Raw genomic sequence first — 23,351 nt, 5'->3', positions numbered from 1 at the left:
AATTTATATTTTATAATAACATTGATGTGAGGACCTAGTCGAGGGCCCCTGACTGTCTAGGTCGATTGCCACCATGAGGCTGGCAACTCTACTTGGTAGCGAGACTGAACACTCTAAAAATTGGCCACGAGTTCAGAAAAGCAATCATTACAGATGTAGTAGTGCTGCGAGCTCTCAATTCGCCTGCCATCAAACAATACAAATAATCCATGCTGTCATCATAATTTTGACTTGAGATATAATCCTCCACTAGAAGCAGCTATTGCTGCACCAGAAGCCTGTATCGCTCCATTCACAGCTCCGAGAGCTGCGACGCCCCCAGCACCGGCACTTTGTAGGATAGCAAAATAACTATCGGCAGCAACGTTTCCAATTGTCGCATGGACAGCGGCACCCGCGGAACCTAATATTAAGAAAATCAAGTTAGATCGAGGATCGCCACACTAGTATGTAATATGGCATGTATTCCTTCGGCTTACCGGCCTGCACTCCAGACCCCATGAACCCTGCGGCGGTAAGAAGCGGGGCTGACACGACTCCCGGAGCAGCAATGAATACACCACCTGTGACGACACAAGTTGCCAGAGCTGGGTTGGAATAACTCCACTTGGCTACCTTTTGACGAACTGTTAGTATAGCAGATAACGAGGCTGTTCAGAGAGAAACAAACATTGACCACGCCGATCCTCGTTGTCTCAGAGAATTCTTCCGCCTTTTGAGCGACCACCGGACCGTATGTTGCAGCTATCTTTCCGGCTTCAGTGATACCAGATCCGATAACTTTGCCGCTTACAGACGCCAGACTCGAAGCTGATTGCTGAAGGTTGTCGAGCAATGGCCCGGCACTCGCAGAAGAGAATATACCAAGCAACAGAAGAGTTGAGTTGAGGATACGCATTTTGACTGGGGAATGGACGTATTGATGTCGATAATAAGATTATGAACTGAGAAGATAGAAACAAGAAGCTGAATTATATAGCTTTCTATTCAGCCTTGGATTTCAATTCAGCCTTGGGGGGGTAATGGTCAGGTGACGTGGACGAGGCTGCCCAGCTGCATGATGATTATGCATTATGCATATTTACCCGAAATAAACAATAGGGGTGTACAATGAAGTAGATATATAAATCATCCCTAAGACACCCAAATATTACAACTGCATATCACAAGCTTAGTAAGTATATGCCCATGAAGAATAGTTTACTTGAAGATTTAAATTTAGTTCAATGTTATATATAAATATTCTATTAAAAAAATAAATTAGTGAACATCTATTTTCTTATTGGATTCTAACTATAAAGCTAATCTGAATAGTATTATTATAATCTATAAAAGAGGACTTACATATAGTTCGACAAGGAGAGTATATAATACCTAACTGGATAATAACATTTGAAGCTCCTAAGGATCATATCAGGCTTTAGGACGAAGTCTTATATTTATAGGCAATAATGTATGTATAATAACTCTAATAATCCTTTATCATATAAGTGAGTTGTTGTAAGGATTCAATATCCTCAATGCCCTAGTCCTTTAGCATAGCGGCTGAGTGAACGAATACCCCCGCTTACGAGGATGTGACAAAAAGAGGGGTGAAGGTCCAGATGTCGATTGGACAATGACAATATATCAAGAAGCGGTGTCGGTTTCTATAAAACTTCTGAGCAGAGATGGAGCCAGTTAAAATGGTACTTCAGAGTGTAAAAGGTAAAGAGGTCGACTATATGCGAGTAAGGAGGTGCGAGTAAGGAGGTAGTGATAAAGTCTACGTGTGCGTAGAGGAAAGAAGCGCCACGAAAAAAAGCACAAAACGGAAGGTGGTAGAACTTTTGAACCAGGGACAGGAATTAGCTCTATATAGTTGCGATCATAGCCCCTCCACCATGGCTCCCCACTACAGCTGCGTTTATGAGACGTGTGTACTGCCGTTCAGGACTCCTGCCTTTTCCCGGCTTTCCAACTGCCCACTGAATTAAGACCCAAACATATACTACTGCTAAACATAAAACCGACACCCACTGCTTTCTTTCTAGAATCACATTGTCATACCACCGCTGTATATTATCATACCAAAGCCATTCCTCACCCCTACCAGGATGAATATGTCCGCAAACAACAACGGCTGGTCGGGCCCTCCAAAGTTCCTCGAGGAGCATCCCACATCCCTTGCCACCGTCGTCAAGATGGCCCTTAGGTGGCCCATGCAGTACGGCGATATCCGTATCATTCGGGATCACGCCAATCCAATCAAATTGAGCATCTTTTCCGCTTTGGTACTGAAAGGCCCAGTTTCCACACCGCGGTGTCCAAGGGCTGCCAAACACGGAGACACGCCTTGGCTCTCCATCATTAGGGCTCTCAACGGCAAATTCTATAGTCTCGTGCTCGAGATAGTGCAGGGAATAATTACCATCGCCCCACTCTAGGTCTGCGTGCTTGTCTAGTTCGCGGTCAGGGTGTGCGGCTACAAAGTTTCGATCTAGGAGAAGATCGTGGTTCCCAGCAACGACCACTTTGTGGCGATGAGGCTGCGCCGACAGCCACGTGAGCTGTGCCTGGATCTCGGGGAATGTGCCAAACTGCGATAGGTCGCCGGCGTGCACGAGTATGTCTCCTGGGGGCAGTGATGCAGGTTTACTATTGTGCGTGTCGGAAAGACAGACTAGCGTCACGGGTGACTCTATGGTAGGCCGCGGCGAATTTGGACCTTGCTTGGTAGTTAAGTCTTGTATTTGCCGAACTTTCGAGTACAGCTTCACGGCAAGCTGCTGGACGAGGCGCTTCTTTGCGGGGGGCCCAACCATGGGGCGGCTAATTGTTTCCACCGGCATGTTGGGGAGAGTGTCGGTCGCGAGAATAGCAGAGGTCTACGACGTGTCTTGTCAGTAAACATGAGCAGCAAAACAGCAGCAGCAGCAACTGCAAGGCGGTTAAAAGTTCGACATGTCAAAAATCGTCGTCGATGAAGGCACAGTGAGCCTGAAACGTTTGAGCGCGGCTAAGGTGGAGTACCCACATTACGCGCTTTTCCCCAGCAATCTGCTCTTATTCTTCCTTCAAATTCCAGCAGCAGCACATATAGGTACACACACCACCGAATAGTTTCAAATTAGTTTTGTTTCTGGAGAATATTTCAGAGGTTTATGATTTATGCTTATATATATTTTCAAGAAAAAAGGGTGGCCATCTGTGACGCCTGAGCTGCAGGGGTGCCGCGCGCTTTTAGTCTGACACTCCAATACGTACCAATCAACGAAGATAACCACCAACTTATCCTATTTTCAGCGGCAAACGAAACTCTTAAACTAGGCTACATACTAGTTAGTACAGCCGCCAAGATAACTACGGAAGGAGGAGCAAAAAATCATGCTAATATGCACATCTCTGTAATCTCCTGTGGCACGGTTACCTGTAAGAGACCTCCAGAGAACCAACACGGCGCGTATAGTTTCAGGACACGAATTTCAAGTCCAATGGAAATGGGTTGTGAATCTCGCCGCAAGGAAGCCTTGGCGCTTCACCGTCACCACAGTATAGTACCAGGGGCAAGGGATTTCGCGTACTTCTCCTAGCCAGAGCCACTTATAAGAGGACGTTGGGGACATGGCACTCTCAGGGTGAAAGCAAATATATCAAAACTCTCCACAGCTTCTCTGCACTGCTGTTTTAGTATATAACAGGCATTAGCATTCCTCCAAAGCACTACTCTCTTAACTGATTCATTATGTGTTTTGGATCAGGAGACGTAGATGCTCAACCATCACGAGCACAGCGTCAGCGGAGAGAGAACAACAGGCGACAGAATATTCCTATGCAAAACATGTCCATCAGTGGACCTGTGACGCCGCCTGGTCAGGTTCCCGCTCTGGAGCGAGACAATAATGGTCTCTGGGTCCAGTACGAGCAGACCAAGCTTAACCGACAAAATATCCTAGCTGCACTTGGCTACGTCGGACAATACCTTCATCGCCGCGGAGAGAACGTGACCTTGGTTGCAGTTGGTGGAGCAGTAAACACCGTGGTATTACAATCTCGGGCGACTACCCATGACGTGGACTTCTTCTCCCATATCTTTGCTCAGCCTCACCTCGACATTCTTCGCGAAGCAGGGCTGTACGCCATTGAACGTAGCTCTGCCGCACTGAGCAGAGACTGGCTCAATAACGCAACAGCTAGAATGCCAGGAGTAGTGGAGAATATTGACCACCTTATTCAAACTGCCGTCGCCCAGAACGTCGTTCTCATGCGAGCACCTGGACTTACGGTAGTGGCCGCACCCTGGGATTACTCCTTCATCAAGAAAGTAAGCCGCATCACGCAGGGGACAGGCCGTCCGTACGATGGCGCGGATGCTGTCGCATATCTACACCAATACATCATCCGCACAAATGGAAATCGACCTATTACAGTGGCCCAGGTTGAGGGCTGGGGAAAACGGTATAAGGCACTTTGCCCGGTTCAAGTTCTGCAGCAGATCAACGACCTCTACCGGCGAACTTATGGGGCGGATGGCCTTGTTTTTTCAAGTCCTGCTCGACCTAGCCGTACTGGACCAAGCCGAGGGGGACCCGGCCGTCGACGGTAGAGCCTTACCTAACGCAATAATCCTTGACTGCTCATATATGACTATCAAAGCTGTCTTTTTTAGCAAGAAGCAAGACTACATTTGGATATTTCCCGACTTGGGAATTGTACTATATAACTAGCAACGCGATGGTTAGTATTTCACAGGTGTGATATTAGATAGAACCGCCATGGCCGCATATCAAATTGTCTGTTCTTCTCGAAAGCCGCTGTATGGAGTTAATACGAAAGTTCAGCGGCCTTATCTCTAAAGTTCTCACTCTCCTCTAACAGAAAAGCTTGGCTGCAGTTTAAACAATTTGGTGAGGACATGTTCAGAGAACATATCGTAAAGTACGCGAGCTGCGATTTATATGAAATGAATGTGAGGTTTGATCGCCAGGATATTCTTCTTCTTAAACTCGGGGCTAGCCTCAGGATCGTCCAATGTAGTCAGCTGAGGAGACCATGGTTGGCTATGTGGTATATGCAAGGTCGACTCCAACGGCGCAACGCTTTCCGTCCACGATGGTTCCATCTCGTAATTCTTAGGTGTAGCCGCCCAGTACCGTTGCTCCTCAGCCGACAGGATCGAGTGTGGTTCTTCGCGGCGCAATCCTTGATTAATACGCTCGTTAAAGCTCGTCACAATGAGCGCTGGAATACAAGCTAGGACCGCGTAGCGCTCAGCGTCACCGTTCTCACCGGGATCTGGAATGCTTGAGACCGGCCAGCGATTCCACCAGAATAATTCGAGCTCGTTCCGCATGTTGACGGTGTGGTCAACCATGATCCATTCATATAAACGGTAGAGGGCGTACAATGGCGAATCTTCAAAGACGCGCATGGGGGCTCGGTACTTGCGGTATTTCATGCGATCTCTGTAGAATTCCCGGCGCGAGAGAATTTCTCGCGGATTTGGTGGTGGCCAGTTAGGGAAACGCAGGTCCTCACTGTCAACGCTCGGCACAGCCACGTTCTGGATGTTTTCTGATGGCTCTATGTGAGACGCTTCAGAGAATCGTTTTCGAAAAGCAGTCGCAGTTCTTTTAGTCCAGTTGGCTACAGGATGGAATATGTGCGCCATGGCTCTCACAACTGAGCAGATAAACCTGACTCGTTGGTATTTTATGTCATGGTTTCGCAGAGCGCTTTGGTATATTGCATGTCGCTTCTGTTAGTTTTCTATATGTTAATTGAAATGGCGTTATGTTAGGGTTCTATTAAATGAACCGATAGATCAGAGCCAATCGATCCCTAAAAACACCGCCAAGCCAGACAGCAGGAATAAGGTAAAGCCGCTCCGAGCAAATCAAGCGCCTTGCCCAGTTGAGCAAAGAAATCGTTTAAGCAACCAATTGGGAATCGAAGCAAATTCGGTTGGATTAGGAGTACAAGCCTGCGCGGATACCTATTACTAGTATCCCGAGAAGTTCCAAGAGAGATACTAGTTGATCGAGCCTACCACCATTTAAACAAGAGTTTTGTTGCAATCGATAAAGGGAGACAAACTTGGTCAGGTGGAGGTATCCATTCCAGACTCACTACTACCAAGCCGCTGAAAAACTCCGTGGAGATTCCTATTTAGACATACAAATGTACCACAATAGCTATTGATCTATGGAGAATGACTCAATTACTACAAATTTATCGCGTTCAACCCACCCATAGTCCCATAGTCATGGTAGTAGTAAATTGGCACACTGGAGGTATCTGACTTGGGCCGCCCATGGTGCTCCTGGTTGAAGTCGAACTTTTGGGCGCACGAAGTATGCGCATACCAGCGAAAACTAAGGCACGGATCTTGGTACCTAATAGGTACCTTTTCGGTTCCTGACAACTCCAGCTTTACATTTAACATACATAAAAAAAAGAATAAGAGTTTGCGGACACTTTGAAGGGCTGAGTGAATCATTAGAATGGCCTGGCCAATGTTTGTGGAAGGTGCTGAGAGGATAGTTTCTGGTAATGAAAGTCACTGCTGGGTTTCCACAATCTAGACCGTCAGGGGTTGTTCGAGAGCTAGGTAGTATTGAGTAAAAGATTCTTGCTAGTTCGCAAGTTGAATCACTTTGATCGAAGGTTCTGCGACTTAAAAGTCACAGACCCTTTTCCTCATTTTGGTAGTTATGTTTATACGCACGGGATTTAGTCAAATAGCTAGAAGAAAATTCATTAAATCTACATTTATATGGTTACACTTTCATTTCAGTTTGAACATGAATATCTCTTTTAACATGAACCGCATCCACCCGCTCGAAAAGCTCCCATCCATCTTCTTCGCGCCCTAACGGCCGCTTGGAGCTTGACGAGGTCACATAGGCTCCATAGCTCCGTGAAGATCCAATCTTAGATGACTTTTTCATACAGTTTGAAATCAAAGTCTTTATAGCTGGGATAGATGCCGTGATAATTGATAGGTTGATCTCAATGCCGGACCAGATGCAGAGACCGGATGCGTCCCCTGAAGATAACACAGCGGGTTAGCAGTTGTTCATACTTCTGGGCAATGATGGTATAGGGAAAAAGCCGAATGTTATGCTATTAGAGAGACTTACATGTTTGGTCACCTCCTGCGTAAAAGCCAGGAATTGTCGAGAGACGGTACGCAGAAGCTATGCATGTGCTAAATGGGAATGAGTCAATGACATTCTAGTTTGAAGGCTGTGGTGCTTACATTGACCCCAAAGAAAACAAGGCTATAATTCCGTATCGTCGGGCTTTGTCCAGGGCCATAGCTGTTTATCGCATACCAAAATTAGTCGTTGAACTCATCTAAGATACATAGGGCAGTGCATACCGTATAAATACTTCAAAGGTAGCATGAGGACTATTAAGTCTGTGGCGAGATTTATCACACTGCCTGCGATTTGTAACGCTTCCCTATTGACACAGTATCCAGTAGGAGCGCCTTTCCAGGCATCACTTATAGGCCTGCAAGCAAATGCTTGTGCGAAAGCGATAGATAGCGTTGCTGCAGCAACGATACCCATAACGACATAGCAGATGTGACGGAATATTTTCTGTGGAAAAACGCGAAGATAGAAGCTAACGACTGACATCTTGACGAATCCCAGAGCGAAAGGGTATTGCACTGGAACGATGTAGCTGAGCTGGATTCAAGACAGTGTTAAGAAGGTTCAGGAATGAAAGAATAGGAAGTAAGTACTATACCTTCAGGAAGATGGCCATGTCATATTCTCCGACTGTTTTCATATGCTTTCCCAATCCATGCATACACCCTATGCAATATGAGAGACTGATTTGTTTTTGCAGAAGTCGAGGTATCAAACTAACATGCTATTTTCAGGGATTGATCAAGCGTGGAAAAAAGCTTCCGTTATTCTCACTGTTAGTTCTGGTGTCTTGGTTATTGTCCAGTATACGGCCTACTCACAATAGCGGCCAGCATCCACCAGTCGTCAGGGCCTAAAGCCTTAAGGACTCGTGTTCTCGCAAATACTCTAAGCACGACAATAATGACAGCTAGGGACCAGAAAGTGCACGTAACGCCTAGCACTATAGGCGCCTGTGTTTCTCGGTTCTAACAGCAAGCCGTTTAGAATATGATTTGCATATGCTATCGGAACACTGAAGGCATACCGTCATAGTTCTATATTTTGATAGTGACTTGGATATTCTGAACTATACTGCCTTGTTGTTTCATCAACTGATCAAGCCTGACGAGTGTAAAAGGTGTCAATGATTCCTTCAGGAGTGAGGGGCGGCAAACGTCAGATTGTTATATAATTAGGCTGTTGTCAAATATGGTGGGTCACCAGGGAATCACACTTATCACCATATATGTATTCCCAGATGTTGAAGATCAGTCCGTGCTTGCACCTGGCGCCGCTATTTCGCGCTATAAGAGTCATGGACAAGGCCATTATAGTTGATAGACCACCTAGCCCCAGGTACAGCACTAAATATTGGCTCTGACTAGTGAATAGACAACAAAAGGGCTCAGGAAACTCTATGAACGACGGTTTTAAGGCTTTCTTGCCCTTGTCGGGTTGGTGGTCTCCAATTTTGTTATACTGAATCCTTTGGAAGATCAATGCATACCTGAAAGCATAAAACTGGTCGGATGCCTTATCTAGAAAACATTTTGCAGGACACGGTTATAGTGGATGCCCTATCCAAATGTGGTAAGCATGTGTTGATATTTGAAATACTCTATGGGGTCCAAAATGAAGAAATATTCTATTTTCCCAGTCAAGCTATAGCCAGGTTGCATTGCATTCGCGGATAGCTGCTGTCAGAATCCGGAGGATTACTAGCTCTACGAGCCAACCAATGGTCCCTTTAAACAACGTTTTTGCAGTCGATAAAGAACAGACAACTCAGTCGGGCGAAGATATCTGTTACTGGCTCGCTGTACTAACGACGGAGTCCGCAGGTCGCACGGACATCAGAACTTTAATAAGTTTTGGATTGGCTGCTGGCATGATGCGATCACGATGCTAAAGTTCGGGACTGCGCACAGGGCATGTTGAACGCCACGGCCGGAAATTTGAGTTTGATGATTTACGCCAACTAAGGTGTATATATCGTCATTTGTAGAATTTTGGGAAGTGCAATTGTCCGTCGAATACGAGGGCGGGGGGGGGACCAGGGCTGGCCGACACCACCTAGGCAGCAAATCTCTAGTCATGTCCTGAAAACTCAAATCATCAGACATACATTTAAGGATGGCGATGGCATATCCTACCTGGCCCACTTCATTCTTAAATCCTAAGCTATAGAACGAATGAATCAATAAACACAACCTTGAGTCATGCATTGACTTCACAGGGCGTTCATCCATCCAATGCTTCGGGCATCCGTAAGCCTAACCCTATCTCGTACTACACTAGTTTACTAAGAAACTTTGAGATCGCGACGCAGGTCCCGATTCTCCAATTGATTTAAGCATTTAGTGACAAGAAATCCTGCCAATCCTGGCAAAATTTCGGTCCTGTCAGCTGTGGGCCCAGCCGGGCGGATCATTTACGCCACATCCCACAATCCGATATCCGTACCAGCATATACCACTCACTTAGCTAGAGACCACCAGCTACTAAGATGTTCTAGTAAACTGATTTTACATGCTTGTTACTGCGTGTTGTGGTGCGCTATGAGCTATTTGCCCCTCCCGCCCCCCCTGCCCCCCGGCCTGGGCTCCATATTAATACTTATTGATGGGCAACACTATAACGCGTTATCCTTTTACTTAGACCCCAGCGTAGACGTGCTCATACTACTGGAGACTAATTACTTTACTTTACGTATAACTTTAGAAAGTATGACTCGTGGATAGAGTTGTTGTGTGGCACTGTGCCATACAATCGAAATTCGCTGGATTCGAATTTAACATTGACTTTGGGAAGCTAGCGTGTTGGATATAGGGACTGGCCAATCTGCAAAAAGATTTCCTGGTTGGTGGTTAAACTGTAAATGCTAAGGGCTTGGACCATCTACGATAGTCTATAGTCTACCAGACGTTCGATGTATATTTTAAGATTTTATACGCGCGTCCATCAATTGTTGATGCTGCCGAAATTTATAATGTCCTCTGATCCCTTTCAATGGTCAACACTAAAAATAGGGACCACTATGTGATATTATATCAATTGGTCAATGGTATCAATTAATGCTTTAATCTTATAATTATGCGTCAGGTATCAAGCTATTAGGAGTAATGAAACACACCGCAGTACACAAGCAATTATAAAAACCTAGAATATCAATTGATCAATTCGTATTCATTAATAGGACAAATTGGATGCGACTATGCCGCACCATTTGTTATTCCAGCTCCTGGCTAGAAATAAACATTCAACGGTTATATCAAAGCGTTTCAAACTACAGCATTAAAAAACACATGATATAGGTAAGTAATATCATGTCTGCAGGCCAGAAAGAAGAACGTTGTCAGCGAACTATCACATTCGCTACATATTTCGCAATAGTATCTAGTGAACTCTCATTTGTCCTAGTTCTGCGCACTAGTACTGATGGTAATGAAGGATTTAGGTGTACTTCACTACTCTAACGACTATTGGCATGATAGGAAAAGTTTAAAGAGTCAGATCCGGGAGGCAACCTCGTCGCTTATCGCCGGGGAGTAGATGTCGCATATGGGGTCCTCCATTCCTTTACTTACATTGTTCCATAAATACATTTGAGCAATATGAAGATAATTAAAAGTGGTGTATGTATGACCAAGACATATTGATATGTAGAATTTTACAATATTCTAGCACATTGAGGTCGACTTTTAGCTAGACATGTGTTGTATCAACCTATTAGTTGATATTGGTATAACCTCGCCTCCTGTATATACCAAATACTTGGATGAGCTAGTAGCGTTCTTCCATTAATAGGTACATATTTAACCTACGTAAATCTCAAACTGCCAACTCAGGGTACCAAAATGACTGATCGCATGAAGCACTGGGGAAGTTGACATCTGCAAAGTTTTCAAAAAATGTATCAAAGTATCCCTCATCCGAGGATGACGTAGTGGAATTTTCCAAGGTCCTGGAAAACTCGGATAAAATAGCTGACCCGAAGAGACTGTTTTCAGGCGATTTAATGTTGTCCTCAGCATTACCCTGCCTTTGAAGGCTGCTAGCGGTATCTTGCGACCTAGTGCAAGGAGCAGAGGACACTCCGTTAAGAGACGGAAATCTGATGCAAGTCTCTATATTCAACTGTGCTGCATCTGTTTGGAAACCATGGGGCTCTTCCTGTACTATCCGCCGGCGAATAAAGTCCAAAGCACGCTTGCCCAGGCGCATCATCACACTCGCTAACCACCATGTATCGCTTAATGATTTCAGGTGCTTATAGAATAGCTCGAGATTTTCTGTTGCCAGAACTCGAGAACTCGACAATTTGCTTTCTTTAAACTGAATATAAGTTATCGAAAAGGCGAGTGACAGTGTATATGCAGACATAGGTATCGGCAACAGATCCTCCATCCGGTTATTTCGGACGAGGGTATTAATCATCATAATCGATTGGCTTTGACGAATCTTTGATATTCGAGAATGAGAACGGCCTTGTAAGCCTTTTGAATGGGTAAAGAGGACAACAATTGCGTGATAGAAAAGCTCAAGAGAATCTGATTTTTTTTACGTTAAAAGTTGTTCAAATAAGTGCTCCGGTTAGCTTACTGAGATGTTCAATATTTGTATCCCACGCGTCAGAGCTTCCGACAATTTCCTCAAAGGTGGGAATTTCGAGATCCTGTTCAAATATTTTATTCTTCATTGGTCGATAGAACCTGATTACTTCCCCAAGTTGATCCGCGAGACGAAGCCAGATGCGAAAAGGTGGTTCAAATAATGGAATAACGTCGGCAACATCTTGGCCCATATCACAGTCGTGAATCATGACCGGTCTTCCATTGATGGCGGCATTCCATTTATCAAGACTCCATAAGCACCAGAATAAAGCTCTCAAAGAAAACTTTGATGGATCATGAGCCTTTAGTAAATGCAAACCGAGAGTCTGCGCGTGGTGGATGGCTTGGCTCAAGCTTAAAGAGCAGTATTCGGAGCCATCAGGGCCCCACTCATGAAGTGACAGAAGCGTTAAAATCTGTATTATAACAGTTTTTTTCTTCTCCTCACCCCTAAGCATGTTTTTCATAATGTCATTGTAGATTAGTTCGCAGAATTTTTCAAGCGGTAGTACTGCTGTATCAGAGCCGACATTTAGAAGAGATACTGCGCTCAGGTCTTTTGAGGAAGTTAGACAGATAGATTGGAGAAGGGGTAGAGAAATGGTGCCGTTCGTGAACTGAGACCGCGTTTCATCCTCGTCGAGCAGTGGTAATACAGGATGTATCCGACGAAAATAAATGTCAATCAATACTTCTTGACTTTGCTTTGACGGCAAAAGGCTACCTTCACCTGTTGACTGGTATGGATAAAATCCTGCAAGGGTGGGAAAATATTTGGTTTTATTTACTGGAGCGGTGGTGCGCTTGTCATACAGCCATGCCCCAACATCCCCTCTTTGAGAGTGGCCATTCTGGAGTCTTGTCTCCGGGCTGTCTATCAATGTCACGATGGGATTAGAGTCACAGGAAAAGTGATGAGAATCTGGTTTCGGTTCATCGGTATTCAGTACACTTGAGGTGGGTTGACAAGAAGGCTGCTGTTCTGCGATCCCTCGAGGTGACGAAGTATTCGGTCTTTCGTGAGTAGGAGACTCTGAGACGGACACATGCCGCAACGACGTATCTGATCCATCCTGTGTGTAAGCTCCCGCCCGACGTAGACGAAATTCATCTGCTTGAATAGGCCGTTTCAGAGTATTCGATCTATTGTGGAAACATCGCTTCTATCTCGGTGGCCAATCCGTTTATCAGCCGAGCAATGATAGTTCGCAGAATGCACATACCTTTTTCTGGCGACATGGGGTACACGCTCGACGTGAATGTTCCCGTTTTATATTTGCACCGTCGTGCCCAATCAAAAATGTCAGTTCCATTTGAAGGTGCCTCGCTGACCGTGATACACTACTACGTGAACTTCCAACTGCAAATGTTGGCTTGGATAGTCTTCCGGGAAGGAAAAGGAAAGTCGCCGCCGACCCACTTTGCGAGGCGGTGACCTTCTTAACGCGGAAAATAACCGTCAACCAAAGTTGCCAAACATTATGGAGTTCCGACCCCGTTTAGGCAAGTCCGCCAGCTAGTGCAAATGACCATGTGCTCTGAAGTAGTATAAGTAAATCAAGTACAACCCAGCTGTGTCGGATTGACCGAAGAAATCACATCTGGTAATAAATATTTGAGTTGGCCTATTATTTACTTGCCAATTGAACCACTGGTTTGACTCTGTACAGACGGAGGTCTCGCCGACAAAATGATGTTTCTCAGGGACACGTCAAGCTATGACCTAAGGTATTACAGAACCTTTGGACCACTTTTTGTTGCCTGATCTCCGATTCTAATAGGGTTGCCGTCACTTAGGGTTGATCAATCTTGCGTATTCCTCACAGGAATGGGGCATGCTCAGTCTACCGCTTCGGTAACTGGGAAATTATGCGTCTCTTTTAGCGATATAACCTTTATTAAAAGTATAAAAGTGAGATTGAGGGGCCTTCTCAGAGTGTAAGAAGCTCCATTCATTACATAGGACTTATTGGCTGTTTTTTAATCATTTGTTCCCTTAGTTCTCGCGATGGCTTCTCGATTCCAGAAGACCGTGAACATATTACTTTCGAAAGCTATCAGGGTCTGGCGTCATCTAAAACGCTCCGTTCCTTTCAAATGCAAGCAGGGAATTACGAATTCGTTTTCAATATCTCATTATCAAGTAAACTGACTGAAACTCTTACTGGACCCAAACATCAATACCACTCGTACCAAATAGATGCTGTTATCGAACGTCGCTACAGAAGGGCTATTGTGTTATCAAAACCGCTCAGGATATATAAGATTTCTGGACTGGAGACAAATTACCTAGAACCACAAACTACACTAGTATATATCCCGCCTTGCCTCACATGATAGTACAAAGAAGCTGACACCCATCGTTAGAACATTGAAGGTGAATCGAATCAGAATATCCAGTATCAGATATCGATACCGAATCGAAATATCGCCTTCGGATCAACTTTCCCAGTGCAGTTCTTGTTTACGACGCCATCCAAAAATATTGTACTGAAGTCCATTAAAATGGAGGTGGTTGAGAAGCACAATATTCGACTGGACGCCACCGCAGCTCAATACGCTCTCAATATCTATTCTGTAAGATCAGAAAGGGCTTACACCGTCTTTGTGGAGACATTCAACTTCCCCAAACGAAGTGAATTTTCTATAGTCGACCCCACCGATACTGAATGTTGTATATGTAAGCTTGTTTGTCTGCCTCAGACGTTTGACTCTTGCTCGCAAAGTATTTCGACCAATGCCATTGAAATAAGGCACTTGTTGATCATCAATGCGGTATTCCAAGATCTGAATGGGCAGGTCCTAGACCAGGTAAGCCATTTATTCTAGCAGCCGAGAGGAATCTACTGACTGAGCTGCTACTAGATTGCGAATACCATTCCATTTGTCATTTACATGACACCCAACGTGATAGGGCAGGATGCAACAGTGTGCGGTAAACTTATTCAACATAACATCGATCCACCGCCCCCATACGGCAGTCATAGTATTCATCCAAGGCTTTTAGGATCTACTGGTATGGATAGTTGTGGTGTTTCAACGTCTGTGGATACGAACGTCGACCAGATTGCAAGCGAACAAAATCGCTTCCCCCAGACATTAGAACCTGCTCCCTGTTATGAAGCACTTGTCCAGAGTGAACCTCCTATCTGTTAACTTTCTGTGAATTCACCCGACCACCACTTTTTCTCCCCTTCTTAAGTTCGCGGTTATCCTGGCCCTGCACTCCGTTGTTCAAGTCAAATAAATAACATCAATTTATCAAGTAGTGCATTTGATCCAGTTCATGAAAACTGATGGAGAAGGACGTTAGGACATAATAGGATAGCTGATTCTATAATAAGTCTCAAGCTTTTCATAGCGTAATTTTGTTTTTTTATCTTCATGACGTTCGCGTAGGCGACATGTATATAGAGTATTAAACCCCAAGAACAGCACTTACTATAGAAGAGTTCCTTTCAGTGTTGGAATTTCAAAATTCACAATCTAAGCAGCATAGTTTGCACAGAAAAGCTAAAGAGCTCTAGGCAAATTGTCACCTAGTTCGATCCACTGTTCTCGAGAATACGCGGCAATTCTCTCTGCATTATAAAACTCATTGTTTGAATACCATTCACTACTTTTATCACCACATCCTCAGTCATGGGACTGCCATGTTAGGTACAACTTGGTCCGTCTCTATAGTCGGCGTAAGTTCCATGGGTTGGCTGGGAATGGGGGGAGGAGGGGGGCTCAGGTCGAGGGTCTGACTCTATCTAGCGTCGCATGAATCTCAATATCGCTCGTGCGAGGAACATTGACCCAGAATGAAGAATAAGGTCGACCGTGGCGATGTTATAGAGGAGTCAGATACGAACTTTGATTTGCAATACTATTAATTTAAGGATGTAGATGCATATGTGCGACTAAAGTCAAGCTAAGCTCGATAGTCGGTTTACTGTATAGATCAAATAGTCATAGCCATATCGTCAGAGGAAATTGAAATTTCTGAAAGTATCCAGAACACTCTGACCGCTGCTCACTTCTAGTGGTATGTGACAGAAGGAGGGGGGAAACTGAAATATTTCTTTGTAAGTACATTGGCTGGTTAGTAGCTTTCGACTCAATTAAGGTGACATGGGTTGACTTCAAGGCTTCAAATCATACAGAGTGATCACAACCTGATAACAACCTCCAATGGCCTCTCTGTCGAGAACGAAACCCCAGGGCACTAGAAGTCATGTATCTGTCACATCAAGCACAACAGCCAAAAACTTGTGAGAGTCTCTCGCTATATGCAAATGCAAGTTTCAAATATGCAGTGGCATATATCTTGGGCCAATCTCGATGAAAAAGGAAAGAAAAAGTTCCGACTATTAGACGTGGGCGATTTGTAGGATGTCTCGACGCTTCAAAGAGGATGAGGACTATGGACAGATTTGGTAGGGCGATATCAGAAGGCGGACTCGACGTTTCGAGAGGACAAGAGACATGTTTGCCTCATCGGGTTTTGATTACGTACATGGTAGTGGATCTATTTGGCGTCAACAAATGTAGTATAACATGATTCATCTTATTGGCAATCGCAGAGTTAATTGTCATTATTCCCGAATCTCAATGTTACGCAGCTGTTACTCCAGGGAAGAAAGAGCAAGGAGAGTATGAAATTCGGTGTCAGACGATGCTCAACTCGTAGATGGCCTCAATCACGACCAAGCAACCATTTGGGTTGTTTGTCCTTATTTCAGGAGACGAAGCTGATCTTGGAGCATGTGCTTCAGGGATATGACTTTGAGCATTCAACGCAGAACTCCGGCGGCACGATATCGGTGAGATTGAACTGCTGTAGAACAATAAATTAATCAATCAATGACTACTTGGTTGTACACACAGTGTCGCATCGATGAAAATTCGCAGCATACCGTTGAGCGTGTTGCAATCGCTACAGATGTCACCACTCGACGCTGGAAACATTATGGAGGATCATCAAAGCAATCTCAATGCTCGATTAACTTCGGTGGTATATCGTGGCCTATACAGCAAAGTCTGTGACGTGAAAAGTCTCTCTTCCGCAGAGTTCTTCGCGATGACGTCGATGAAGACTTGGCACGAAATTTGGGGTTGAACATGGATGAATAGACTGAAGCCAAAGAAGACGAACCCATTCCTGGTTATCTTTGTCCCAAACGTCTTGGATGTTCAGCAAATACCGAATCCGCTGGAGTAAACCTCGGCGTTGATTAAACCTTCTAAATTACTCAATTGAGTTTACGCATGGTGTGGTACGTGTGATGATGACACTGCGTTCGGGAATCGACGAGTATTGCCGCCATTCTTACCGACCATCTATATCGCTTTGCATGTACGTCTGTTCTGAGACTCCGAAGTAGTACCAACTCGGTTGACGCAATGCAGTAGCTATGATGAGGGCTGTAGGCAAGGCTATGAGAAAACCCGGCCTGCACCGCACTCATCTCTAGCTGATTGATCCCAGAATGGCCATTGATAACATCCAGTGCATAAGGACCAACAATTTCGGATATGAACTTCTTCGAGATCTCACGGCGATATTCGCTTGTCACGGTGACTCGTGCGCCCGATGTTAGAACGTAAAGGGGAGGTTATGGACACAATGGGTAGTGAACGATGCTAGAAGTGAGGTTTAGACATTTCATGAAGGTAAGAGGCGTGGTTCTTCGAATCATTGTGTGGTTATGGACCTACGAGGCATCAATATCGAGGAAGACTAGGTAAACCTATCACTAGTCTTCAGGGATCAGCCTTTGCTTGTCATCAAACACGGTCTATCACGATCAATTTTGTTATTCAAGGTAGCTTTGAACTTGAATGATTCCAATATTTCCAAGGCGATGGGAAATTTCCTTGAAGAAAATGGGGGCTGGAGCTGCGGGATGAGACTGCGAATGTGAAACTCGGCAATAAGACCATACTCAAAATCGAAGATCATCCCTCATCGCAAACCAGAACGGAGCGTTTGATCGGGTACATTGAATTCGAGCAGACGAAGCCGGTACGGATGTGTGTGTTTCGATTGTAACACTGATAATATGATGCCCAGTCGTTTAATAATATGATGCTGACGGGGCTAAAATACCGAAGGATAGAGGCCAACATTCGCCTCAGGGAGTGAGGCGGAAACCGAATCACATTCGATAGTTTCTTTTTTATAGAAAGACAAAGCATCGACATATATTAGTGATGCCTGCGGGAGCGTCTATTCGATCGCACTAGAATTGATAGGCTAGCTAAGTAGCCTGTGTTTAAAAAAATCTCTTGCTAGTAGTATACTACTGGATGCCATTCCTCTCTATCATGCTGGATCCCCAGAAGCAGATATGCAGACCAGATTACTAGGACGCAGGCAGAACTGATCGAGTGTTTCCAATGTCCCTCCTAATGGCTGTGTTCTGGTCCAATCAAACAGTTAGTATATCCGTCTATTTTGCAGAACCACCCACAGTAATGCCTGCAGACGGAAAAAAACAGAACAGCCCGGACAGTTCCTATTCCCTGGCTTCCCTTGCGTCCGCGATATTCGTTTCGTTACAGTCCTCCGATGCAATCTGGTGTGGATAGGCGTGTGAAAAGGAGCTGTATGTATATGTCTTCCAGCAGATTGCCCAAAAACAAACCTTGGGCACATTCGGCGATCCTTCGGGCACCGGTAGTTTCTTGAGGGGGATTTCGACGCTATTATCGCGCTTTGTATGAATGCGGATGCATGCAGGCAGACCATAGTGTGCTACCTGCAAGCTAGGACAGTGAAAACACGGGCGGACAGTCTAGGCCGGTGAACTCCGTGCCGCTCCGCACCAACTCGACAGGGAAGGTGATTATACGCAGACTTCAAAACCCAAAGTTCTTTTTATACGGCACCCCGTTTGCCAGTTATGGATTGTGCTGCCAGCATTTGACATGGAGCCAGTTCAGCACCGCCATATCCATCAATTGATGTCAACTATCTATACGCGTGTAGCCTTCGAGACCGATATTCGAAGGATCAATGGATATGACATGATGAACAAGTGAACAAGGGTTTTATTCCTACTGAAGCGCTAGCCACGCAAGTCACCAGTTGGCGGCATCGATGCTATATTTCGATGATGCGCATTAGCCGAGGATATTCTCATGTGCATACTCGTATCACTAGGGCTAAAAGTTCATCACTCGAAGAATTAATATCGATGCCCGAATGCCAGTAGATTACCAATAGATACATGCGGTAGCAATCGCGAGTCATCAAGCATGGGTTCTCTATACAACACTCCACAGGGTTCGGCGGTGGTAGACGTGCTCGCATCACGAAGAACCATAGAAGAGCAAAACCAGGGACACAGAAAGACAGAGGGCTCGCACTAACCTGCAGCTTATCGCTCCCATAGGATGAATCACACCACATGTCCACAAGATCTGGCACATGGCCAATCGCCAGTCTTGGCCCAACTCCATCAAGGATATACTGTCCATGTGGCGCTGTTGATAGGTTCGATCTGAAAAGAGGCTGCCCCATTCCAAGTTAAGGAGTAATCTGTCCCTTGACATGAACTTGCATTCTCCTTCTCCCTTTCACTGAATGATGACATTCAAGGAAATCCAGGATTGAAAATAGAAGTTCATTCATCTAAGACGACACTAATTATTAGCCATGATAAATCTGGTGACCTCTTTTTTTCTTTTTCCTGTCCCTCCCTTTATTTTCAGCTCACGCCGACAGAAGAATAAAACCACCAAAAGCAAACAGAATTCGCCGTGTCTAACATTTTTCTAAGAAGACTGAACTGTCACGTCACCAGACAACTCAAGTTCTTTGGCTTCCACGCGCGAGGAACATGAAGAAGATCAATTGCAGAGGCATTTTCTCGATCGACGACAAACAAAATGGTCTTGCCTCTCCTGAATATTTTCCCTTCCACCGGACGCATTTCTCCAACAGTTAATGATCATTGCCCTAAGTCCTTGGGGGAATGTATATCATGATATCTGCCGGCGGCGCTTTGTACGTTTCTTCGCTGCCTAATGAGACTTGCAGTTAGCAGCAAGAAATGACGATACGTTCGGCGTGGCTTGGATTTTCGTTACCCTTTGACTTCGGCATACACAACTGATTGCACGTTTCCTATAACAAAATATCGAACCTTTGTGTCAGCCACTCACTGTTCAGGGATGCCTCGATCCTTTGATGCAGAACAGTGTAGAAACGGAACAGCGGGGTGGTAAATCGACGGTTTACAGTCAAAATCGATTAATCGCGAACGGATTTTCGTGACTCACCATCTTGGATTACCGAATGAATTACTGAGGTGATAGATGTGTTATACGACGCGTCCTAAAGTAGTCTTCGACTGACGGTTAGTGGCCGAACATCAACAAGAAACGTTGAAGAGTCGATGCAACCCAAAACAACGCGAATACTTTGACAATCTATTCTCTTACCTCAACAATACGCTGATATTCTTGAGCAACGCACGTTGTTCCCTTTGAAAAGTTCTCTCTGAGAAGTGTGTTCAGCAAAGGACTGTGTGTGTATATGCTCGGGTGGGGGGATCTCTGCTTCAAACACTTTTGAGTCTGGCAGCTTCAACAATATTATTGTGGCCTGGGGCTTAGTCTGGATTTAGCGACTGGGCTCTAGACCGCACAGGCCAGGGCTTCACTTGACCTTCCACTAAATGGGCTGTCTCGTCTTGTTTCGCCGGATGTGCTTGCATACACGCTCGGTAGCTGCTGTGGCTGGCAGCTGTTAGGTGTTAGCTCGGAAGTCCCTAGTCCCCATCGAATCATGGGCGATCCAAGCTTGAATTTTGCGACAGGTCAAATCGCACGCCTCGGGTTCAGTTTGCGTCTCCACAACGTACTACAAAGTCTAATGATGGCTGCTACAAACTAGAGCTACGCCGAGCAGAGGAATTGAAATTCTTCAGATAGGCTTCCAGGCCTCTATCAAAAACGAACCCAGTCATCAGTGACATAGAGTGGGTGAGGCAGGGCCCTGCTCCACTGAACGCCGCTCGCGAACGGTCGGGAAGAAATAAACTCCCCTGGGGCCGGGACTCTAGAGAGCTGAAGGAAGCGCTACAGCCTACTAGTAGTAACTAGACTCCACTGCGGTGCGCTTCCGGGATAGAGTTGTCGGGGAGACTTCCTGTGGCAGGTTCAATGTCTACAAATACCGCCGGTGCCGATTTGATGGCGAAAACAACAAGTATATGAGGGTAAACATATACCTGGGTTGTGATTCTCGAAGCAGACAGTCGGGTGCTCAAGAGGTCTTAGGGAAAGAATGGTATTCCGGGCCCGGCACTTGAAACTGGATGGGGTTAGTGCTAGTAACTGGCTTGCTGCCTAGTGTTCTTCCACCACTTCACCACATATTTAACGTTCGATATAGCCACGTCTTGTCTACACAGGGCTGACTAGTAAAGCGGACCTACATAAACATTTATGTTTAGCCGTAATGATATATATTTTGAAATCAATTATATTTATATATTTACTTGTCCAATCGTCTGTCGTTTTCGCTATAGGAGATCGCACCTCGTAAGAAAGAGCGGTGAATCCGGATATAACCTCAACTTTTGCTATGTACAACGAAACACACTAATTGAAACGGGTGACGGTATTTAAAATTGTAGCCAAGTACAAGAGTCGCCTCGAGCCTTCTCTGATACGTTTTCAGGCTTCAAAGCTAACACATATCATAGTCCTCTCAATCATGCCCATTCGATTAGATCGCCGAGATAGAAGGCTGTCGACGAGCACCCACCTTAGCAAATTCAGACAACGTTGCATCGCTCGAGTCAGACGTCGGTTATCCTGCAAGAAAATGACATAACGATCGCGCATCAGCTGCATGTTTGCCCAAGCTATAATCGTCTGCCACGATATGCGTTCGTTGCGCACCTGCCAGCCTCGAGAGAATATGCAGAGAAGATTGACCAGGGTTATGGAAAATCCGGAAAGGAGATCCAGTGGTTCATGTCAGGGATGTATTGGGCCTCTTTCGAATGGCTTAGTCGGCCAACAAGAACCGATTCCCGTACACCCAATTGCACATGGGAACATGCAGAACGAAGCCTTCTCTGCTACGAGCCCGGGTATCAGTCTAAGGCACTTATTGAGGCTGAATGAAGATTCTGGTTTCCTGCTTTCATTGCACATATAAAGGAATGGGAAACGCTCTCTTTCGCTATGAAGATGGCTCTTCAGTATTCATCAGAACTTTGTAGATCTGTTTTCTATCTGGCACTAATGGCGACCTTCACCAATCAAACACGCATAGCGGCAATGCTTCGTCAGCGAAATACTGCCCTAATGCGGAAGTTTACCAAATGGGGACACACCCTGCTGCTCTATCGTCACTCGCAGCTGGGTGAAAGACTCACAGAGTACGAACAAGCACTAGCTACTTTAACTAGGCTTGAAGATCTTGATAGCGATTTACAAGCTTCTGAGGCCACCTTGAGTCCTGAGAGTGAGGTTGACAAAGAAGCTCAAGAAGCTCTCATAACTGAATTGGAGGGGAAGTTGATCTCGTATTGTAAGTACAACTTATACACCAGGAAGATTGGCATTCTCGGTGTATGCGCTGCTAAGAAGAGCGGCAATACTAGATACGCTTCTAGAACACTTCCATAATGTACAGTCTCTTCCACGACCCGATAAATTCGATCTAGCCACTTTCAAAGGCATGCTTGAATACGATCAATCCATTGATACCTCGAAGGGATTGTGGAGTGAAGAAGATGATCTAGTTCATTTATTCCCCAAAAAGTCCCAGCCCTTGGATAAGTTAAGCGGGTTTCTACTGGGGTGGATTCTCGCGCATAGGGAAGATCCAAGAGTTAGAACTGTCATTGAGGTATGCTGGAATATTCGTTTCTTTTTGACTATACAACCATTACTAAGGTTTATTTACCTAAAGCACCTTCCAACCTTTATACTTCGTCGCCTTGTGCCTCCCGGACATGAGATTGACGACAAGACGATACCCCTTGCCCTGAGTCGTGAAACCATCAGTGAATGCATTAGCTGGCTTGCAATTTTCGTTGCTCCAACCATAAATGTGGCGCCCATGTTTGCCTTGTATGCCGTTCCATCCATTTGGGCTCGCCTCGTTATAGTATGGGTCTTCTCGATTATGCTTGGAGCAACCACGCACCTTCTCAGCAGTGGCCACAATATTGCCTTTGTCTTCTCAATAACCGCGGCGTAAGTATGACCTGAAAAACAGTGTTGGCAATGACTAATGTATTTTTATGTGTTCAGATTCTGTGCAGTCCTCGTCGTCTTCGTGGGGAGTGCGCCATCTTGAAGTACACTTTTGAGTGTATGACGCACTGCACTTCCTATTCAAAATACGAATAGTCAGTGCGTCGGATCTACGCACAGTTCACGGCCGTGAAGTACTGTTGATACGACAACATTACCATTTCTTCTGTCTACACCTTAGAAACTTCCTTCACTATCTTCTATTCCAATTCATGTGTCATGTTTTGATGATTAACCATACGATGATTTTCTCACTTCTCATGTGAATTAACTTCACCTTCTTCTCATCCGATGTATTCAATCGTTTATTAATCCATTACACCATATAACCCCTCCTAACATACTTTCA

General features: G+C 45.1%; 8 protein-coding genes across 8 annotated transcripts; 3 read left to right on the top strand and 5 right to left on the bottom strand.

Annotated features, from left to right (window-relative positions):
* Positions 1 to 31: 31 nt before the first annotated feature.
* Positions 32 to 1,118, bottom strand: BGW36DRAFT_390926 (uncharacterized protein). Its single transcript, XM_046217544.1, has 4 exons — positions 796 to 1,118; positions 700 to 733; positions 481 to 628; positions 32 to 404 (listed from the first exon to the last, which is right to left on the bottom strand). The coding sequence occupies exons 1-4, from the start codon at positions 896 to 898 to the stop codon at positions 219 to 221; spliced, it is 471 nt and encodes a 156-aa protein (XP_046065833.1). The 5' UTR covers positions 899 to 1,118; the 3' UTR covers positions 32 to 218.
* Positions 1,119 to 1,853: 735 nt separating this feature from the next.
* BGW36DRAFT_433477 (metallophosphoesterase domain-containing protein) lies at positions 1,854 to 2,831 on the bottom strand (the record flags this gene model as incomplete). The annotated part of the gene is made up of 1 exon (XM_046221278.1): positions 1,854 to 2,831. The coding sequence occupies one exon, from the start codon at positions 2,829 to 2,831 to the stop codon at positions 1,854 to 1,856; it is 978 nt and encodes a 325-aa protein (XP_046065832.1).
* An 893-nt stretch (positions 2,832 to 3,724) lies between these two features.
* On the top strand, positions 3,725 to 4,585 carry BGW36DRAFT_401834 (uncharacterized protein; the record flags this gene model as incomplete). The annotated part of the gene is made up of 2 exons (XM_046218793.1): positions 3,725 to 4,437; positions 4,528 to 4,585. The coding sequence occupies 2 exons, from the start codon at positions 3,725 to 3,727 to the stop codon at positions 4,583 to 4,585; spliced, it is 771 nt and encodes a 256-aa protein (XP_046065831.1).
* A 348-nt stretch (positions 4,586 to 4,933) lies between these two features.
* Positions 4,934 to 5,780, bottom strand: BGW36DRAFT_420777 (uncharacterized protein; the record flags this gene model as incomplete). The annotated part of the gene is made up of 2 exons (XM_046219522.1): positions 5,630 to 5,780; positions 4,934 to 5,542 (listed from the first exon to the last, which is right to left on the bottom strand). Exons 1-2 carry the CDS (start codon positions 5,648 to 5,650, stop codon positions 4,934 to 4,936), a joined length of 630 nt encoding a protein of 209 aa, XP_046065830.1. The 5' UTR covers positions 5,651 to 5,780.
* Positions 5,781 to 6,758: 978 nt separating this feature from the next.
* BGW36DRAFT_412263 (uncharacterized protein) lies at positions 6,759 to 8,172 on the bottom strand (the record flags this gene model as incomplete). Its single annotated transcript, XM_046219207.1, has 7 exons — positions 6,759 to 7,027; positions 7,122 to 7,189; positions 7,241 to 7,301; positions 7,364 to 7,676; positions 7,738 to 7,863; positions 7,961 to 8,107; positions 8,167 to 8,172. 7 exons carry the CDS (start codon positions 8,170 to 8,172, stop codon positions 6,759 to 6,761), a joined length of 990 nt encoding a protein of 329 aa, XP_046065829.1.
* Positions 8,173 to 10,760: 2,588 nt separating this feature from the next.
* Positions 10,761 to 13,114, bottom strand: BGW36DRAFT_351788 (uncharacterized protein). The gene is made up of 3 exons (XM_046213365.1): positions 12,958 to 13,114; positions 11,724 to 12,897; positions 10,761 to 11,671 (listed from the first exon to the last, which is right to left on the bottom strand). Exons 1-3 carry the CDS (start codon positions 13,045 to 13,047, stop codon positions 10,953 to 10,955), a joined length of 1,983 nt encoding a protein of 660 aa, XP_046065828.1. The 5' UTR covers positions 13,048 to 13,114; the 3' UTR covers positions 10,761 to 10,952.
* Positions 13,115 to 13,562: 448 nt separating this feature from the next.
* BGW36DRAFT_401832 (uncharacterized protein) lies at positions 13,563 to 14,890 on the top strand (the record flags this gene model as incomplete). The annotated part of the gene is made up of 4 exons (XM_046218792.1): positions 13,563 to 13,672; positions 13,735 to 14,044; positions 14,102 to 14,545; positions 14,600 to 14,890. 4 exons carry the CDS (start codon positions 13,563 to 13,565, stop codon positions 14,888 to 14,890), a joined length of 1,155 nt encoding a protein of 384 aa, XP_046065827.1.
* A 6,864-nt stretch (positions 14,891 to 21,754) lies between these two features.
* BGW36DRAFT_71547 (uncharacterized protein) lies at positions 21,755 to 23,342 on the top strand. The gene is made up of 4 exons (XM_046222536.1): positions 21,755 to 22,271; positions 22,345 to 22,592; positions 22,656 to 22,942; positions 23,000 to 23,342. The coding sequence occupies exons 1-4, from the start codon at positions 21,923 to 21,925 to the stop codon at positions 23,043 to 23,045; spliced, it is 930 nt and encodes a 309-aa protein (XP_046065826.1). The 5' UTR covers positions 21,755 to 21,922; the 3' UTR covers positions 23,046 to 23,342.
* The last annotated feature ends 9 nt before the right edge of the window (positions 23,343 to 23,351 follow it).

This window comes from Talaromyces proteolyticus (genome assembly GCF_021365285.1).
Source record: "Talaromyces proteolyticus strain PMI_201 chromosome Unknown BGW36scaffold_15, whole genome shotgun sequence".
NCBI classification, from domain to species: Eukaryota; Fungi; Ascomycota; class Eurotiomycetes; order Eurotiales; family Trichocomaceae; genus Talaromyces; species Talaromyces proteolyticus.
Note: the sequence above shows the minus strand (reverse complement) of the source record. Positions and strands in the feature narration are given on the sequence as shown.

Excerpts from the sequence above, each read along its gene's own strand:
- BGW36DRAFT_390926 (XM_046217544.1), bottom strand. The coding sequence starts at position 898 with ATGCGTATCCTCAACTCAACTCTTCTGTTGCTTGGTATATTCTCTTCT. Across the intron at positions 629-699 it reads TCAAAAGGCGGAAGAATTCT|AGTTCGTCAAAAGGTAGCCA; the intron begins CTGAGACAACGA and ends TGCTATACTAAC. Across the intron at positions 405-480 it reads TGGGGTCTGGAGTGCAGGCC|GGTTCCGCGGGTGCCGCTGT; the intron begins GGTAAGCCGAAG and ends TTCTTAATATTA.
- BGW36DRAFT_351788 (XM_046213365.1), bottom strand. The coding sequence starts at position 13,047 with ATGGAACTGACATTTTTGATTGGGCACGACGGTGCAAATATAAAACGG. Across the intron at positions 12,898-12,957 it reads CCCCATGTCGCCAGAAAAAG|AAGCGATGTTTCCACAATAG; the intron begins GTATGTGCATTC and ends CCACCGAGATAG. Across the intron at positions 11,672-11,723 it reads TACAAATATTGAACATCTCA|ATTCTCTTGAGCTTTTCTAT; the intron begins GTAAGCTAACCG and ends AAAAAAAATCAG.
- BGW36DRAFT_71547 (XM_046222536.1), top strand. The coding sequence starts at position 21,923 with ATGAAGATGGCTCTTCAGTATTCATCAGAACTTTGTAGATCTGTTTTC. Across the intron at positions 22,272-22,344 it reads GGGGAAGTTGATCTCGTATT|ATACGCTTCTAGAACACTTC; the intron begins GTAAGTACAACT and ends CGGCAATACTAG. Across the intron at positions 22,593-22,655 it reads GAGTTAGAACTGTCATTGAG|CACCTTCCAACCTTTATACT; the intron begins GTATGCTGGAAT and ends ATTTACCTAAAG.